General features: G+C 43.2%; 1 protein-coding gene across 1 annotated transcript in view; it reads right to left on the bottom strand.

Annotated features, from left to right (window-relative positions):
• The window catches only part of LOC144773615 (transient receptor potential cation channel subfamily M member 2-like), a 531,293-nt gene that overhangs the window by 125,469 nt on the left and 392,095 nt on the right, over nt 1–13,729 (bottom strand). Inside the window, exon 26 of the mRNA XM_078658758.1 lies at nt 3,242–3,329. Coding sequence (XP_078514884.1) covers nt 3,242–3,329 — 88 coding nt within the window. The remainder of the gene's footprint in view (nt 1–3,241; nt 3,330–13,729) is intronic.

Raw genomic sequence — 13,729 nt, 5'->3', positions numbered from 1 at the left:
AAATAAAGAATGATGACGAGACAACCTTGTTAGTGTGGAGGTCAAAAGCCAGCTTGCTGTCAAAAATCACTCCCAGATCTCTGGCTTTTTCCACTGGGACAGGTGGATGGCCGAGCTTTTCCGGCCACCAGCTAGGGGACCATTCAGGGGAGAGTTTTCCGAAGGTCATAATCTCGGTCTTATCCGAGTTGAGCCTAAGACAATTCGAGGCCATCCAGGTACTGACCTCAAGCATAGCTCTCTGGAAGTTGGCTGCCACAGTGAGGCCGTCCCTGTGGATACCCAGAACCAGCTGGGTATCATCTGCGTAAGATGTAATCCTTACCCCATGGGCCTTTATTACCCTCGCTAAGTCCGCTACATAGATGTTGAATAGCATAGGACTTAGCGAGGAGCCTTGTGGGACTCCACAAGGGAGTGCAGAGATAGGAGAGTAGAAATCTCCCAGCCTCACTGTCTGGGTACGGTTTGCAAGGAAGGATGAAATGAGATCCCTGGCCGAACCGTTTATCCCCAGGGCTGTGACACGGTCGACTAGAGTGACATAGTCGACCGTGTCAAAGGCCGCTGACAAATCCAAAAGGATGAGGACAGCCGCCCCTCCCTGATCCATGATCGCCCTGATCTCATCAGAGGCCTTTATCAAGGCGGTCTCTGTTCCATGCCCTTTCCTAAAACCAAACTAAATTTATGATGATTGCATATTTTATGTTTTCCTCCCACAGGTTCGGATTTTGCTTTTCCTCAATTTTTATTAAAGTTTGGGAGGAATGTAGTGTCCTGCTCGACATGGTCTAGTTGTTCTAATGATGTCATCTATACTTTACACCCACCCACCACTGGTGTCACGAGTCAGGTGACCCAGTCAATAAATGGGGCGGAGCGCACGTGCTCTTGGCCTTTTTACCAGCCGACTATCCTGGTGTCTGTGTCTCCATTCCTGAACATAATGAGGGCCTAGGGCCCGACATCACAGTATACAAGTTACCTGTTTGCCCTGCTGGCACTTGTCATAGAGATTATTAGAGTGCAAGCGCTTTACCAAGACACAACTGCCCTCTCTATGATGCAGAGTGTCTGAGAGCTCTGTGGCCAGGAAGGAGAAGCCAGTGGGGGTTCTGAAGATTACAGGTGCTAGTGGAGCTGAAGACCCTTCCTCTGCCAGCAGCGGTCAAACTCTTTATGCAGGAATTGAGAAGACGTCACAGGTTTCAAAGAAGATCCCTTGGTTAACCAGCCCACCTTGTAGAAGGATGACCCATGTAGATCCACAGAGAGTGACAGCTGAGATTACACAATGCCACCTTTGGTCCGGCCATTTCTCCCTCTGAAGCTTTACCTTGGAGGGAAACAACCCTTAATGTCCTATGCAAACTCAAAGGATTTTGAAATTGCATTTTCTGCTGTAGCCATATTTAATCACTTCCACATATTTGACATTTTGCACTGAATAGCAAGATTGTGCCTTCTGCGATTTACATAAGGGAGGTTATAAGTATTCGCTTCTACTGAATCCTCCCAAATTTGGATGGTCTTTTCCTAAATATGACCGCCAGCTAGATATGAGATGAGCCTGACCATCCACGAGCAGAGGCGATGCTAGTCGCGACTGGTAGAGCACATCCTCATGGAACAAGGCTGATGTGACCTCGCCCTGATCATCCTATCTGCCATTCTAATCTCTCTTAGTCAATATTTAAACGTACAAACCATTTCTGCATTCAAACAGTATTACGAATTTGGTAGAACATGAAGCTGCACCTTTAAGCTCTGTTTCCCCAAAGTGTTTCTCCATACATTCTCAGATTTGGCTGTGGACGAGCTCATATTTGGGGGAGCTGGAACACTGCCATGCTTGGCTTTCATTGAACCCAAGTGTGACCCACACAAAGTCATAGTGGGAGACGTGAGAAAATCATTGTTGCTGTATTTCTATAAGGAAATTTCTCCTCTTATTCTGCATCTTCATCTACGATGAGTACAGATTTTACCTCTGCAACCTGTTTACTTGTCCATGTCCCAGAATGAATGGTCTGCTAGCATCCTGCTCCTTCATGACCTTTATCCCACCAAACAGCAATCACCGTGCCACACACAGGCATACCAAGTTTTGTAGCCTCAGGTTGCACCCTTCAGGGTCACCGCATACATTCCACGCACTGTGCAAAGGATGGGTCAAATCCAAATGTACATTGGCTGAAAAAGTGTTAATAAGAGACAGACCAGCCAGTAGATCTCACCCTCCAATTGCTAACCTTACCAGAGCACTAAGAAAGGCCAATCCTAGAATTTAACTCCTTGATTTTCCAATGCCTGTTTAAAGTTCTTAAAACTAATACCTTCGGGGTAAGCCACAGAGCACCACGCTGAGCCCCAGCAACCTGTTATTGAGCGAGAGGTCTGTACTTTGCCCAAGCAATATAGCCCGAGCCAGGCTCATACGAATCAAGAGGTCTCTCTTTTATCAAACTAACAAATCCGGCGTCACCCTCACTTACCCAAGACGGGAGCTTTCAACTTTACCCTACAAAAGGTTGACAGTCACCATCACTTACAAAAGAAAGAAGCCACATGACATATCCCAAACCATGCTCATATGTCCAAGACAGGAGTCCATGCCTTAACCCAAATAAGAAGCCCCAAACTATCCTCACATGCACACAACAAGACCCTGTACCTCACTCAACCAACATCTCACACACAATCTTTACGGGCCCAATTCACAGAACTAACTTAAGACAAAATACTAAACTTACTACCATTTTGGTATTCACAGAAGACACTTACTCATTTTGGGATTCACAGAAGGCACTAACTCATTTTGGGATTCACAGAAGGCATTTAGAGTCCTAAAGTTAGGAGTCCTAATGTTACTACTCCTAAACTGAGAAAAATCCTAACTTTAAGACTTTTGGTATTCACAGAAGGCATTTAAGAGTTCTAAAGTTAGGACTCCTAACTTTTGTGAATACCGAAATGAGTAAGTGCCTTCAGTGAATACCAAAATGGTAGTAAGTTTAGGATTTTGTCTTAAGTTAGTTCTGTGAATCGGGCCCTATGGGTCTACAACAGCAGCCCGCTCCTTTACCAAACCAACATATCTTGAGTCAGCCACCTTTACTCAAGACAGGAGCCCTCTCAATGACAACCAACATAACATGAGCAGCCCTTGCAGCCGTCTTCTTTACCCAACCCGGCTTATGCAAGAGAGCCGCCCTCCCTCCTTCACCCCCACACCTACCCATGACAGGAGCCTTCTCTTTGGATGCAAATCCCTTCTCCATCAAGGACTTCATGATCCAGCTCAAGGCCACTGTAGACTGGAACACCTGCAATAACAAAAACCAATACAATTTAATTATTTTTTACCATCCACGCTGGACAAAAAAAACATCCGCTAATTGGACAAGAGTACATGAACGAGCATAATCTTGAGGGATCGAATGGGAACGGAACAGACATTACTAAGGCAGGGATAGACAATGCTATCAGCAGTACTGGTCACTAGTGAATCTTATAAACTCATATGGTTAGGGAGTTTTCATTTGTTTATCCATTTCCATTGTGAAATTAAATTATTTTCTGTGTGTTTCCGTTTGTTTATCCCTTTCCATTGTTACATTAAATTATTTTCTATATAACTCAGCCTTTCAGAATTCTGACTCCGGTGCGCATTGTCTTGGGGAAACACACTGTAGATTGCCTATACATGGAATCAGGCAGCAGCAAGCCAACCCATTCCTGAAGGTTTTGAGAGCAATGCTCTGGTTATCAGTTGCTCTTTGGGTATTTGGCAAGGGCTGACACTATTTCTTGTGTGTAATATCAAATTTAAAGAGGACAATGTATTTCAACTATGTTCAAGCTGAGCTAGTAGGTGCACAGCCTAACATCCATATGTCAAACTAAAGTAGACATATACACAAAAGTGATGGACTGAATGCTTGACTGGTAAGTACTCAGTGCTGCATCCCAGGCCATCATTATCATGCACACCATGCCACCTCAGTTTGGACCCAGCCATACGCAGATCAGTCTTGACCCTCCTCTCATGTGAACAGTCCAGCCCAAACTGCCATGCCAATTTTTCTCTGAACCAGAACACAAGCAACCGAGGTGGACCGGTTTCATCCTAGTCATGGACCTATCAGCCAGGTATAGATTGGTTCCAGTGACACAGTGTGCACGGGGCCCACGTCTGGGCATACCCATCCCAGTTAGGGCGACACATTAAAATATAGAAAGAAAAGGATGGATATACTTTAGTGTGACTTCAATACCTCAGCAAAAATAGTAGGGACTGCACAGACTAAGGACAATGTAATGTCTCCACAAAATTGTCTTTCCTGATATTATGTTCTTTACTTTTAAACCATGATTAAATTGTACAACTGCAACCTGTAAGCTACTGAGCTTCCTACACCGCATTCCAAGCTCTCATTATCGCATTTTTTTTATTAGAATACAATTTAAATATATAAATTAATTCTTTACTTGCAACATTTGAACAATGTATTGTTGATTTCCTATAAAGAACTCACAAAGCACTAAAGGCCTCAAATTCACCTAAACATTCTACGATACTGTTTACTGCAATTCAAAAAATATTTCCAGTGTTAATTGTTTCGTTTGCTGTAATGTGCCACATATCAGTAGACAAGGTATATTCCTAAGGATAAACCCTATTGATAAAAACAAAAAGGTCCTTACAGAAAGAAGGAACGGTATTTAACTTTTGTAAAGCTATTTCTGGTGGAAACATAATCTTCCCCCAGATTTCTCAACTTCTTTTTTATTTTTTTTATTTTTTTATTAATCAGTTCATAACATGAAAAATAGGCAAAACAACAAAATAGGCAGACATAGGGATTGATTCATAACATACACTTGAAATTATAACTAGATAGGTAATTACGGCATGATAATAATATCATTGCAAGAGAGACGTCTAAATGTTGAAGCATAGGATGCCAAATTTTGAGTCCTAATTTTTTCATTTTCAGTGACTTTAAACAATACAAATTATATTCAAAATAAAATACATTATAGAATTTAGCTCTTCACATTTCATATGCTGGTGCCTCTGGCTTCAACCACATTGTGGCTATACACAGTCTAGCCATAAAAATAAAATAACGATTAGCGTGATTGTTCTGCGTAGATTCTAACTCACCACAAACCCCAAAGAGCAACATTTGCCGACCTATTACATAGGGCACCTTAGTTGTTTCTAGCAAAAATCGTTCAATACTTAGAAAAAGCGGATTTAATACATTACAATCAAAAAAGATATGAACAATATCCGCTTCTTCCATTTGACATCTAAAACATTTGCCGTCATATTTATTGCACTACTTCATCATTTTAACTGGTGTATGATATAGATTAAAAAGCGTTTTGTAGTGTTGTGTACGCAGGTTTGCAGACAAAATTACTTCATTTGCTAAAACAATCGAAGTTTGTACTGTAAAACCAGAGTTATCTAACCACCCCTGCCATTTGGAATCTTGGATATCTAGATCGTCTCGTTGCTTAGAGAGTAATATTTCATATAACGTCCCTATATTTGCCTTTTTATATATAGCTACAATAAACTCATTACACGAGTTAACCTGTAACCTAGCATGTTTATGTAAAAAATCACATAGCTGTAAATATTTGAAAAAATCGTTCTTGGTTATTGTATATGTTGCCATTAGATCCGAAAAAGTCATCAATACACCATCCTTATATATATCGCCCAAGCAGCAAATCCCATTATTTCGCCAATCTTTCATCTTTGAATCCCAAAAAATCCCCGGGAATAATTCCGTAGAATCCAGTGGTGTATGAAAATTTCTCCGTTTTATGGCCAGGATTTTACATAGCATTTTCCACCCCTTATATGCTGCAATCATAATTTTAAATCTAGTCCGTTTGTAATAAATTGGCTCAAAAAATTTCAGCAAAGCTAAGCGGCCCGAATCTCCTACAAGCATCTGGTAAATATCAGGAACTTCAAACGATCGAACGCCCCCCCCCCCATTAGCATATACTTTGAATTTTGAATAAGACAAGCTAAATAATATAACAGGAAATTAGGAACGCCCCACCCTCCCCGGGATAATGGAAGCACCATATATTTTGATGCCCGGCGTGCTTTTTTCCAGCCCCAGATAAACCTATCAGTAACAGACTGAAGTTGCGATAGTTGAGGCCGTGTAAGCTCTAAAGGGACTGTCCGGAAATAGTAAAGTACCTTGGGAAGAATGCACATTTTCAATACATTCCGACGCCCTACCATTGACAAATGAAGACATTCTACTTTTTCTAATTGTTTTTTAACCGATCCTACAATATCCGACCAGTTCACTTCTACTATTTCCTGAACTGACATTCTTATTTTAATCCCCAGATACTTAGCCTCCGGTGTTACACGGGGTTCGCCAGGACACAATCTAGTAGTACACACGACTTTCGTTTTAGAAGTATTTAACTTGTATCCGGCAACCTGTCCAAATCTTTGCGTTAAATTTTCTACCTCTCTTAACGCCGACGCGGGATCAGATGTCACAACTACGATGTTGTCAGCATAGGCTAAAACACGTATATTGTGCTCGCCAACTAACAATGATTGAATAAAAATGGTAGACTCCAATACCTGTAATAATGGTTCTATATAGATAGCAAAGAGCAAAGGGGAGCATGGACATCCCTGTCGTGTTCCCCTAGTTATATGTACAGACAAAGATTCAAGTCCCATAGTACATATTTTAGCACAAGGGCTCTTATACATAGTGTGTTTTGCCTGCATAAAGTCAGGTTCAACCCCCATCCTATGCATTATACCCCATAAAAAAGCCCAAGTAACACGATCAAATGCTTTTTCAGCATCAAGAAAAGTAATTTCAATATCCTTTTGTAACGTAGTTGCAAAATCTATAGCAGATATAACCCTGTGAAGATGATTGATCGTGCTTCTGCCTGGGAGAAAAACATGTTGCTGCCGAGATACAAGTAAAGGGACAACTAGTAAAAGTCGGGTTGCCAATATTTTAGAAAAGATTTTCGCATCAGCATTAATTAAAGATATAGGCCTATATGACCCGGGAGAACTAGGGGGCTTATCCTTCTTTTTAAAAATTACTATGTTAGCATCATCCCATGAAACCGGGGGGTTTCCACCTTGAGCGGTTATAAAAGTACTAAGCATATCCTCTTTAATAATTTCAAATAGTACCCGATATACCTCCAGAGGGAGTTTATCCGGACTGGCTGCTTTCCCAAGTGCCAACTCATCCATTGCTGACTGTAATTCCAACATAGAGATTGGAGCTTCCAATTTCTCCCTCTCAAGAGACCCTCGTTTAAGAAAATCGAAATCCTGGAGGTAAGCCACAATTGATTCCTCAGAGACCACATCTTGAGTACAAAGTTCTTGATAATAACTGCGGAAAACCTCCAAAATTTCCTCCATAGTTTCCACCATATCCCCGCTTGCATTTTCTAATGCCTCAATACGCTGCGCCGCCTGTCTACCCCGCATCCTTTGTGCTAAGCATCTGGCCGTAGCCTCCCCATATTCATATCTTTCATTTTTATACGCCTGATGTTGAGCAGCAATATCCTGACTCCATATCCCATTTATCCTAGCCTTACAACTAGCAACCTTAGTTTGTGCTACACGGGAATCAGAGTTAGAGCGTATTCTAGCAGTAAGCTCACATTCTGCCTTTCTAAGTTCCTCAATAAGGCCGTTTATCAAGGCTTTTTGTTATCTTTGTTTGGCCCAACCATAACTACATATTTCCCCCCCAAAGTCCCGCCTTAAACGAGTCCCAAACCATAATTTGAGAAGCGGAGCCGCGATTCAATTCTAAAAACTGCTTAGCCCATGCATTAATATGATCTATAAACTGCTGATCACAAATTAATTTTTTATTGAAAGTAAATGCGCTTGCTTCTTGCACCATATTACAGCATGTCAAGTCTAATACCACTGAGCTGTGATCAGAAGTTATTCGCGGCATTACTTGCATGTTAGCACCTACGGTGAGAAGTCGGGGAAGAAACATGTAATCTAATCTTACTAGTTTAGCATGGGGAGAAGAAAAAAAGTATATCCCGGATTGCCTGGTTGTAAAATAGCCCACCCGTCAACCAACCCATGTTGCAGTAACAGCTGCCGTAGAGCCCTGTATACCTTTGGTTTGTGACCTTTATAGTTCTGAGAAGCAAGATTCCAAGTTTTATTATCACCATGTATATTGAAATCCCCAAGTATTATCAAAGGGGTCGCCCACTGTGCCAATTCTACATTAAAAAATTCAAGCATTTCAGCCTCGTCAAGATTAGAGCCATACACTGTGCATATTGTAATCTTCTTCATTCCAATTATACACTCAGTAATTGCCCACCGCCCAAAGTTATCCACCCGCGTCCAGTCGGTTCCTATAATCCCTGACCCCCCAAAATCGCAACCCCTCTATTCATAGTAGCTTGTTTTGAAGCAGCTAGCAGCGTAAACCCCATTGAAGCTAGGATTTTGTGATTAGACCATGGAATATATGTTTCCTGCAAACAAAAAACATCAGGATTGATAAGGCGCAACTCATTAATCACTCGTTTTCTTTTCATAATATTATTAAGACCGCACACATTAAAGGAGCAGACTCGTAAATACCTAGTCACCATCAAAACTTAAGAATTGCATATCGTAAATTACTATTAACCAAGAAACTACATTAAGTCTGCGATTCTGAAAAAAATTGTTAAGAACTGACATTTTACATTTACCCCCCAACCTCGTTCCCCCACCGCTCCCCACAGCCCACTAGTGTCCCCTACCCACCCTTCACCCCGACAAACCAAACGCCCGAGCCCCCCTGAGAGCGCCCCCCCCCCATAACTAAGGCAATAGGGTATAGCACCCTTGTGATGTTCGGTGAGTGGCTCCCCTTGGGACTCGGCTCAAGTCCGTAACCATCAAACATAGAAGAGAAAAAAAAAGAAAAGAAAATAGAAGAAAAAAGGGGGGACCAGACAGAATGGAATTAGAATCACGCAAAACAATCAAGCCAGTATAAGTAGATAGTCGTTTGCTTCAGCCTCTGATGAAAAAAAGCGAGTCTTGCCCTTACAAACAATTTTTAGAGTTGCTGGCTGTAATAGAAATACTTGTGCCCCCTTTGCTTGAAATGGATTAATTAATTGTCGAAGCTTCCAGCGTTTCTCGACGGTGGAATGACAAAAGTCTGGCCTCACAAAAAACTGTACCCCCTTGCCAGTTCTCTTCCGGTCTGGTCTGGCCTTATCATACAGCACCTGTCTTGCCAAAAAATTATTCAACGATATCATAATTGCCCTTGGTTGCTGGGGTCCTGTTTGTGTACTTCTTACTGGTCGCACCCGGAAAGGAAATCTATGGGCCCGTTTGATTTCTCGTGCCCAACTCCATTCCGTCACCTCGGGAAAAGCTTCCTCAAACAGTTCAGTTACAAATTTCCGGGTATCCTGCCCCTCAAGTCCTTCCGGGACCCCTAGTATTCGTAAGTTATTCCGACGAAGTCGATTTTCCAACTAGTCGATCTTATCCTGGACGTCAGATCTATGTGCCATGATACCTGCTACATCCGCCTTTTGATATACCATCTGATCTTCCAGAGATGATATCCTGGCCTCCGCCTCTACCATGCGGTCAGTGAAATCATTGCACGTCTTAGCGAGGTGCGGAACAGTATTTTGCAGCTTCTTGCAGGCTGTATGGGTCTTAAGATGTTCAGCACGAGCCTCCAGCCGATGGTCTCTGATGGACCTATATATCTCCTCCAATGATACAGGACCAGTTGTTTGGCTGGATCCCACAGCTTCTGCCGCGCTCGCACCATGATCGGAAAGATCTAGCCGCTCCAGTAGCTGTGTACCTACGGATAAATCCGATTCAGTGACTTCAGTAGTAGTGTCAGATCCTACACTACCACCTCTATCCTGTTTCTTTCGTACCGTAGAAACTTGAACAGAAATGGACACAGAAGAGATATTCTGATGCTGTTGCCCATCTATGCTAGGAGAATTAAAAATACCATCGTCCTCCGGCAATGAGAGTTCATCTTCCATATCAGACCCTTCCGACTGCTCTGACAGTGAGTAAAATTCCCCATCCTTACTGCTTAGTGGCTCCGGTGCTTCTCCCTCACTTGCAGCAGTTTCGCCGTCCTCCTTAGCACTCAATTTATCAGCGCCTTCATCAATCTCATCGGAGATTAAAGCGGTCACAGGTATCCCAGGAGAAGACATTGCCTGTAGTGTAAGATTGTGCTCATTATGCTGGTCATTACCGGTACAAGCTTCCTCTTGGTTAGTAGTAGAATTAGGGTTAGAGCCAAGATTAGATGTACGGACAGACACACCGGCTTTCCTCCCCCCAATGAGAGACTGAAACATTTGAGGTATCCTATTTCTCAACTTCTGAATATTCCTTACAGGCTTCAGAGTGGGACAGGAACCTTTGGTCCTAGCAAGAACTCACCAACTCTACCAGGCCCAGCAGATTTTGATACAGAGAACCGTCGGTCTCCCTTGGAGAGTATACATCAGAACCCTTCGCACTGCCCTGTGGCATTCCACAAGGGTCTTCTCTGAGTCCCGCCCTCTTTAATTGTATTTATTTATAAAGTTTTATATAGCGCGAACAAGATCCCGAGGGATTGGCCAGGTTATTTCTCTCCATCGAATTTTCTACAAGTTCATGTGCAGATGATAAACAAATAGTGGCGTCAATTTCAAGTGATGTCGAAGACACCACCAAACGCCTCAACTGCATGAGCGAAGTGGTTAGATGGAGGACAGAAAACTGCTCAAGTTGAATTCAGAGAAAACTGAGGTCCTCTTGTTGGGGAAAGGGACCCCAATCTGGAACACGTCTTGGTGGCCCCAACATCTGGGCCCCCTCCCCCGGCCAGCCCATAAATTCAGGAACCTAGGAGTAATCTTCAATGTTCATTTTACATTATCAGATTAACAAGCTCACCTCCTCCTGCTTTTCTATTAAGAAAGGTTCTCCCACTCATTCCGTTTGAGCTTCAGAATCCGGTGATCATCGCCCTGGTGCTGTCCAGGTTAGATTAGTGTAATGCTCTTTATATGGGCAGCCATCAACGATCTCTGAATACATTGCAAATTTTACAGAACGCAGCAGCTTATCTCTTAATGGGAATTCCATCTGAGAGAAAGAAGCGCATCAGGTTGAGTGCCGACCCACCAATACCCATGTCATCTAGGCGCTCTACCAGCACAGTGTGAGTCGCTGTGTTGAAGGCTGTGGATAAACCCTCTGTTGTCCATGATTTGCCTGATTTCCTCTGGGGCAACTATCAAATCCAACTTAGTACTTTGGCTCCTCCTGCAACCACATGGCACACTGTGCAATACTTCATTTTTATCTGAGAAGGTTGCTAATTCAGAGTTGAGAGGTCTTTCTAAGACTCTTGCAGGCATTGGCAGACGTGAGATATGATGATCACTTTTTGCCTCGTTGGGGTTAAGAGAGGCGTATTATTTATCAATGGTGGAATGGATGCCTTTTTCCAAACATTGGGTCAATGTCCCGTAAGAATGATACCATTCAGTAAGTTGTTAAGGGGGACTGGTACCGTACCAGCGATCTTGTCGTGAATTTTCGGGGGACAGGGATCAGAAGGAGTCCCAAGACTTGATGTATTCAATTTATTTAGTCACTTTGTTTTCCTTCAGTAGATAAAATTCCCTGAGCGGACTCTTCCTGCTTCCTAAAGGTTCTGTTGTGAACGCAGCAGGAATTATATTGCAGCTAGAGTGCAATTCGTAGTACACCTCCTCTACTTTAGTTTGGAAGAATGTTGCCGGTTCATCATATAGGGATTGACTCAGAGTCATGGACTTGGTGCTCTTAGGGCTGGAGTGAGTTTTACATAAACATGAATGCAGGCTGAGTGTTTTAGAAGGAGTGGTTTGCCCGGCCAAACATTCATGCGCACTTTCCCTGTTCTCCCTCATGGGGTTGAGGCTTCTGTGAAAAAGCGATTGGAGGATGCCACTTTGATTTGGAGAATTCTTATATGTGCACGGGGGGGGGGTAGACTGCAGGGCCCTTAGCATCTGTAAAAATCAATGAAGGTGGCAAGGAGGACGCCTCAGGGAAGGCAGAGTGGCAGGACCAATTGATGAAATGCATGGCACAGATGAACACAAGGCTGCAGTACCAACCGCTTCTCTTGGATGAAGCTAGAGCGGTGTGGATAGACTTGCAGCACTGGGTTTATTAGCAATGGAACACAGCGGGTTATGATAGATCTGGAGGATACATAGCTATCCCCACCTTATGAATATCATTTTAAGCACCAAACCAGTGCTTAATTTGTGCCGCAGGTTTGTGGTGTTCGGAAGGGGCACTTAATTGTCAACACCAGCACATATGACAGCTGTCACATGATGGCGTTGTTTGTGTAATTAAGTGATGAGCAGGACAACAGTTATGTATTAATTCAATATACATTAAAAACAACTAATACCACCTGCACAAGCCTTTCTTATAGGTTTGAGTGCCGCGAACAGTCTGAATTGTCACACTGGTAGAAGTGAGATGGTTAGTAGTTGTGTAGGTACAATCACTGGCAGCGCTGGCAGAGGCAATGGTTGGTGCAAACTGCAGTGGCCTCCTGACGATGGCCCTGGCACTTATTGTTTTACGAATTAAGCACTGCCCCAAACTGAAGCTTTTTGCCAGCAGTAGCTCTCCAGCAGCACCATGTGGCAGCATGCAGTGTCAGCTGTGACTTCACCCGCCAGATGTGCTCCATCAAGGTATGAAGAGAGGAAGTGAGAATGTAACAGCAAGAACAGTGATTATAAAGACATGTCATGTGTGCACACCATAGACTCTCATCAGACACAGCAGTAGTGCGGTGAGGAATCTGCACCAATAATAAGTTTCAACCAAAAATATTGCTACCGAAGATAACTTTTTCTTGTGATGGATACAGACTTCAACAGACCCTTCCCTTTATTAATGAGCCCTAAAGCAATAACTCCCTGAGAGGAGGGACTGAGTGGTGCTGATTAACCAAGGAAGGGATGCTGCCAACTCTGGCATAGTACCTGTCACTCAGGCTTGTACTGAGGTCATACTGTTTGATACACATACTTAAGAATGATCCAATGGATGCCTTTGCAGATGTCAGCCACCAGACTGCTTCCAGTGAGAGCCATGGAAGCAACCATCTGATTGGAGTGGTCACAAAATGCCCTCCAGAGGGAATGTTTTAACCAAGGTGTAGCAGGTGTATCCTGATGAAAAGGACGACACAAGAAGAAATAGTGTGCTTGGCCCTGCTCTGTCCTTCTTAGCTTCAGCGAATCATCAACTCTGTCCTGTCGAGGGAAACAGCTCACTTGGGGTCCAGTCTCTGCAGCTCCTTCTCCTTTGTGGCATTGGGAGGATGGAAAGTTGATGAAATGGTAATGGACTGTCCCATGTGAAAGGCAGACACCACCCTAATGAATGAATGAATGAAATTTTATTTGTAACGCGCAGCTATGCCCAGTGGGCGTCAAGGCGCCTACACCAAAATGTAAAGCTGTTAGCAGACAGAAACAGAGCCTACTGGTATGCCTTAATAAAGAGCCAAGTTTTCACTGACTTCCTAAAGAGATCAAGGGAGGGAAGTCGTTTGATTTCAAGGGGGAGTGAATTCCACATCAGAGGTGCCAGTAT

Source organism: Lissotriton helveticus, chromosome 8 (assembly GCF_964261635.1).
Source record: "Lissotriton helveticus chromosome 8, aLisHel1.1, whole genome shotgun sequence".
NCBI lineage: Eukaryota > Metazoa > Chordata > Amphibia > Caudata > Salamandridae > Lissotriton > Lissotriton helveticus.
The sequence above is the reverse complement of the archived record's forward strand: the minus strand, read 5'-3'. Positions and strand labels throughout refer to the sequence as shown.